We start from the raw sequence: 6,332 nt of genomic DNA on the forward strand, positions 1-6,332 counted from the left end.
GGGATATGAAGTACGAATTCGTTAAGCCTAGCGTCGGCGCCCTAAATTACCAACCAATAGACTATCAGGGAGGGAGGAGAGGAAGAGGAGGGAGGAGAGAGGGAGAAGAAGACGCTGCTGTGGTGCGAAGACATCAATACCTTTCACCATTTTCCTATTGCCAGTGCTACTGTAGCTTGTTACTGGGGCAACCGCACGTCCGGCGCCATTTTATCTTGCGCCTCCCGCCTCCAACGCTGCTCCTTCTAGGAGTTTAAAAAAATCATCATGGTTCTAGAATCAGAATGTTTCCATGACGAACTGTCAGTTAGAGAGAGAGACGGATTGTCTCACATTGGGCTCATTTTTTAAAACTGGATTCCTGACTGAAAAATGTAAACTACTGTTTGGATCTACACACAGTTACAGTAGTTACAGTAGACAGAGGAGAGAGACAGACAGGAGAGATGTGTTTTCACCAGCTAGCTCTCCTCTCTCAACTACTGTTTGGATCTACACACAGTTACAGTAGTTACAGTAGACAGAGGAGAGAGACAGACAGAGAGAGATGTGTTTTCACCAGCTAGCTCTCCTCTCTCAACTACTGTTTGGATCTACACACAGTTACAGTAGTTACAGTAGACAGAGGAGAGAGACAGACAGGAGAGATGTGTTTTCACCAGCTAGCTCTCCTCTCTCAACTACTGTTTGGATCTACACACAGCTACAGTAGTTACAGTAGACAGAGGAGAGAGACAGACAGAGAGAGATGTGTTTTCACCAGCTAGCTCTCCTCTCTCAAGGCCAAACAGTAACCAGAACTGTTGAGGCCTTGTGTTGAGAGCATCGCTGTCTGAGATGCTTGTCTGAGCGTTGCAAATGGGACTTCCATTTCTCAATCCACCCTGTACAATGAACCATTACAGGACAATAAACAGAACCAAAATGGACACCAGTTTCACCAATTCCACATTGTACAAAGCTCAACCAGAAGACAAGATGGCTCCCGTTCTGCACAGTAATCACCACTATTCACACTGTAAAAAGTGTACCCAGAAAAACAACCAGAGCCATAATGGTGCTCCAATCCCACGCAGTAAAAAGCTCTACACAAAGTGCCTACCTGTAAACCAGAATCACCAATCACACACAGTAAAAAGCGCCACACAAACTAAACCAGAGCCAAAATGGGTTTCTGCTCCAGTTTCACCAATTACGAAGCCTGCAACAGATCCAAAATGGCATCCGTCCTACCTGTCCGTGGGGCTGCATGGCGCTGTAGGGCATGCTCTGGTTCAGCACCTTCTGCTTCATCAGCAGCATCCTCTTCTGCTCCTCGCTGAGGTGAGCCGTCTGGCCCGGGATTGGTCCCTGGGTCTGGCCCGGCCCCGCCCCCTGCACCCCTCCCTGCTGCATGTACGGGGGCATCATGGGGTTCTTGACCTGTGATCCCATGGGCGGGGTCATCCTCTGCCCCATGTGATCGACCCCCATCGTGCTGAAGTGACTCAGCGGCTTTGTGTTGCTGTAGGACAACATGGCTGCCGTTTGCTGTTGTTGTAGTTGTTGTTGTTGTTGTTGTTGTTTAGAGAGGGTGTTCTGTTGGGCGCCCATGTTGTTTGTCTGTTGTTGTTGTTGACTTATCATGCCCATGTGGTTGTGGGGGTTCTGAGGGAGGTAGTTGTTCATGGGAGCTTTGGGGCCGTTGCTCGAGGTCATCCCAGCCACCAGGGGGCCCTGTTGGCCAGGGTTGAAGGCTTGAGGTGGGTACATCATCGGGCTGTTGGGCTTGTCCTGCTGGTTGAAGGCTTGAGGTGGGTACATCATCGGGCTGTTGGGCTTGTCCTGCTGGTTGAAAGGAGCAGAGGCGTAGGGGCTGGTTGGAGCTCCGGCTGGGGACCAGTTAGCCTGCTGCTGTTGCTGCTGTTGTTTCTGCTGCTGCATTAGCTTAGCGCGCTGCTGTGCCGCCATCGCTTTCAGTTGCTCAGCAGGCGACAGTTCAGAGGTCACCGGCCCAGGCCCTTGAATTCCAGTGGGGACTCCAGGGCCATTGGATCCTGTACCCGCCTGGCCCACACCTTGGCCTGGGTTCATCATAAATCCATTCCCTGGTCTGGGGCCGGCCTGCGTCTGGGCCTGGGTGGGCGTCTGCGGCGACCGGGCCACACAGTTGGGGAGAGGGGAGCCTGAGGCCATGGCGACCTGTGGGGACTGCTGCAAAGGCTGCTGGGGCGGTGTTCCGTTGGCGGCGGTGGCAAACTGAGGGCCCGAAGACGACGGCCGGACCTGAGGAGAGGCCATTTCATTTGGTTATTTAGAAATCATTACATTACAGAAAACAGCTACATTTCATATACCAGAGTAACATGGACAACATACTGTAATCACAGGCAGTAGAGGCACAATCACATTTCAATCACATCATAATCACATCACATCACATCATATTCAAACACATCATAATCACATCACATCACATTCAAAAATAAATAAATAATAATAATAAATATATATACACTGCTCAAAACAATAAAGGGAACACTTAACCTCTTGGTACTAGGGGGCAGTATTTTCATTTTTGGAGAAAACGTACCCGTTTTAAAACAGGATATTTTGTCAGGACAAGATGCTAGACTATGCGTATAATTGACAGCTTTGGATAGAAAACACTCTAATTTTTCCAAAACTGTAAAGATATTGTCTGTGAGTATAACAGAACTGATGTTGCAGGCGAAAGCCTGAGAAAAATCCAATCTGGAAGTGCCCCAGGTTTTGAAAGCGCTGCGTTCCAATGACTCCCTATTTGGCTGTGAATGTACCATCAACGAGCTTACACTTTCTACGTATTCCCCAAGGTGTCTACAGCATTGTGACGTAGTTTTACACATTTCTGTTGAAGAATAGCCGTAGGCGGCCACATTGCGTAAGTGGTCACATGGTGGCTCCGAGAGAGATTCTCGAGTAAAATACAGAGGTGGCCATTACTCCAATCGGTCCTAGTAGAAAAGAATTGTCCCGACGGATATATTATCGAAAATATAATTAGATATTAGAAAAACACCTTGAGGATGGATTCTAAACAACGTTTGCCATGTTTCTGTCGATATTATGGAGCTAATTTGGAATATTTTTCGGCGATTTCTCAGCCAAACGTGAAAAAGAAACGGAGCTATTTCGCCTACAAAAATAATATTTTGGGAAAAAATGAACTTTGGCTGTCTACCTGGGAGTCTCGTGAGTGAAAACATCCGAAGTTCATCAAAGGTAAACTATTTAATTTGATAGATTTTCTGGTTTCCGTGACAAGCTGCTAGCAGGGCATAATGCTATGCTAGGCTATGATAAACTTACACAAATGATTGTCTAGCGTTGGCTGTAAAGCATATTTTGAAAATCTGAGATGACAGGGTGATTTACAAAAAGGCTAAGCTGTGTTCCAATATATTTCACTTGTGATTTTCATGAACAGGAATATTTTCTAGGAAGATTTATGTCCGTTGCTAATTAGTGTCAGATGATGACAACGATCCTGTTCACAGGGTGGGGTGTCACTACAGGTTAATGAAGCTGAGAGAGAGAAAGGGAGAGAGAGAGAAAAAATGTGTGAGAGAGAGAGAGAGAGAGCGAGAGAGAGAGAGAGAGAGAGAGAGAGAGAGAGAGAGAGAAAGGTGAGAGAGAGAAAGAGGAGAGAGAGGAGAGAGGAGAAAGAGAGAGAAAAGGTGAGAAAGAGAGAGGAGAGAGGAGAAAGAGAGAGAAAAAAGGTGTGAGAGAGAGAAGGAGAGAGAGAGCGAGAGGGAGAGCGAGAGCGGGCGAGAGAGAGAACAGGTGAGAGAGAGAGAGAACAGGTGAGAGAGAGGAGAAAGGTGAGAGAGAGAGAGAGAGAGAAAGAGAGAGAGAGGAGAAAGAGAGAGAAAAGGTGAGAGAGAGAAAGAGGAGAGAGAGGAGAAAGAGAGAGAAAAGGTGAGAGAGAGAGAGAGGAGAGAGGAGAATGAGAGAAAAAAGGTGTGAGAGAGAGGAGAGAGAGAGAGCGAGAGAGGGCGAGAGAGAGAGGAGAGAGGAGAAACAGAGAGAGAAAAGGTGAGAGAGGAGAAAGAGGAGAAACAGAGAGAGAAAAGGTGAGAGGAGAAAGAGGAGAAACAGAGAGAGAAAAGGTGAGAGAGGAGAAAGAGGAGAAACAGAGAGAGAAAAGGTGAGAGGAGAAAGAGGAGAAACAGAGAGAGAAAAGGTGAGAGAGAGGAGAAAGAGGAGAAACAGAGAGAGAAAAGGTGAGAGAGAGGAGAAAGAGGAGAAACAGAGAGAGAAAAGGTGAGAGAGGGGAGAAAGAGGAGAAACAGAGAGAGAAAAGGTGAGAGAGAGGAGAAAGAGGAGAATGAGAGAGAGAAAAGGTGAGAGAGAGAGAGAGGAGAATGAGAGAAAAAAGGTGTGAGAGAGAGGAGAGAGAGAGAGAGAGACGGAGGAGAGAGAGGAGAAACAGAGAGAGAAAAGGTGAGAGAGAGGAGAAAGAGGAGAAACAGAGAGAGAAAAGGTGAGAGAGAGGAGAAAGAGGAGAAACAGAGAGAGAAAAGGTGAGAGAGGAGAAAGGAGAAACAGAGAGAGAAAAGGTGAGAGAGAGGAGAAAGAGGAGAAACAGAGAGAGAAAAGGTGAGAGAGAGGAGAAAGAGGAGAAACAGAGAGAGAAAAGGTGAGAGAGAGAAAGAGGAGAAACAGAGAGAAAAGGTGAGAGAGAGGAGAAAGAGGAGAAACAGAGATAGAAAAGGTGAGAGAGGAGAAAGAGGAGAAACAGAGAGAGAAAAGGTGAGAGAGAGGAGAAAGAGGAGAAACAGAGAGAGAAAAGGTGAGAGAGGAGAAAGAGGAGAAACAGAGAGAGAAAAGGTGAGAGAGAGAGTAACGCTATAAAGAACAATAGGGTGTGAACCCCTAATAAACCAAGCCAAACGGTACCTGTGGGGAACCCATGGGGACTTGTGCCGCCCCCTGCGCTTGGTTCGTCTGTTGATGAGCCACTGTGGCCATGGGAGGCGGGTCCTGCGGTACCGGGGTCTGATTGGCCGGCCTGGTAAACTCTGCTTCCTTCTTCTCCTCAAAGTCTTCATTGAAGAGGTCCTGCATGTCGTCTTCCGGCACCGTATTGGCCAGCTCATCAATCAGCTCCTGCCACTCCTGGTCATTCAGGTTGATGTCCGAAAACAGCTTGTTCTGATTGGACAAGGACGTGTCCGACGACTCGATCCCTCCCCCGTCGTCGAGCGGCTCCTGTTTCAGGTCTTTGAGGAGTCCGAAGCCGTCCTCCAGGTCTAAGGAACCGTTGAGCTTGACGTTGGGGAGATCGCCGTTGAGCTTGACGTCAGCCGGGCGACCTGAGCCCAAGCCGCTGCCAGGGTGGTTGCCATGGCTACCATTGCTGCCGGGACCGGAGTTACAGTTGTTGACATTCACGTTGTTGTTGTTGTTGACGCTGGGGTTGTTGGGATTCCCGGTGACTCCCAGTAAGGGCTTGATGTCCATCTGGTGGAGCGGGGAAATGGGGGGGGCGTTGTTGGGGAGGCCGGGGAGAGAGTCCAGTCCGCCCGATCCTGGTCCGTCTTTTCGTAACCTCTTGGTGGTCGGAGAATAGCTCCCGTCGCAGATCCCGTTCTGGTCACCATTGAGGGGCGAGCGTGCGCTGTCCAGTTTCCTCTTCACCGTCTCCTGGAGCTGTGGGACAGGGAAACAGGAAGCGTCAGAGGCCATTTTGGATCTGATGATCAGAAGATATGTTAGCGTGTGAAAGCGTCCTGGGACAACACCTGTACCTGCACATTTCCCAAGTCAGAGCCTATTTAATACATGTCAATGGCACTCACATCAAGTTCCACAACTGGACAACTTTACATTCAAATGAACTTAAAATCACACGTTAGTTCTGACATGTCTCTCATCGTCGAATGAGGTTAGGGTTAAGTCCAGATAAATAAAGGAAAACATATTTCTTCATAACTGTTTGCTGAGTTAGACCTCGAGAGAAAAGGCAAGAGAGAGAGAGAGAGAGAGAGAGAGAGAGAGAGAGAGAGAAAAGGCAAGAGAGAGAGAGAGAGAGAGAGAGAGAGAGAGAGAAAAGGCAAGAGAGAGAGAGAGAGAGAGAGAGAGAGAGAGAGAGAGAGAGACAGAGAGAGAGAGAGGGACAGAGAGAGAGAGAGTGAGTGAGTGAGTGAGTGAGTGAGTGAGAGAGAGAGAGAGTATACAAATTGATGGAAAGTGGCGTAGGGGGTAAAACATAAGACATTATAAAATCCATGAACACAAACAACAAGTGTGCGGTTAAAATTGGCAAAAAACACACACATTTCTTCACACAGGGTCGTGGGGTGAGACAG

General features: G+C 48.1%; 1 protein-coding gene across 1 annotated transcript in view; it reads right to left on the reverse strand.

Moving 5' to 3' along the window:
- The window catches only part of LOC118946760 (mastermind-like protein 3), a 143,004-nt gene extending 137,184 nt beyond the window's left edge, over window positions 1-5,820 (reverse strand). The window contains exons 1-2 of the mRNA XM_036971867.1: window positions 4,921-5,820; window positions 1,234-2,265 (exon numbers count right to left, since the gene is read on the reverse strand). Coding sequence (XP_036827762.1) covers window positions 1,234-2,265; window positions 4,921-5,709 — 1,821 coding nt within the window. The 5' untranslated portion in view covers window positions 5,710-5,820. The remainder of the gene's footprint in view (window positions 1-1,233; window positions 2,266-4,920) is intronic.
- Between the last annotated feature and the right edge of the window lie 512 nt (window positions 5,821-6,332).

This window comes from Oncorhynchus mykiss, unplaced genomic scaffold (genome assembly GCF_013265735.2).
Source record: "Oncorhynchus mykiss isolate Arlee unplaced genomic scaffold, USDA_OmykA_1.1 un_scaffold_85, whole genome shotgun sequence".
Taxonomy (NCBI): domain Eukaryota; kingdom Metazoa; phylum Chordata; class Actinopteri; order Salmoniformes; family Salmonidae; genus Oncorhynchus; species Oncorhynchus mykiss.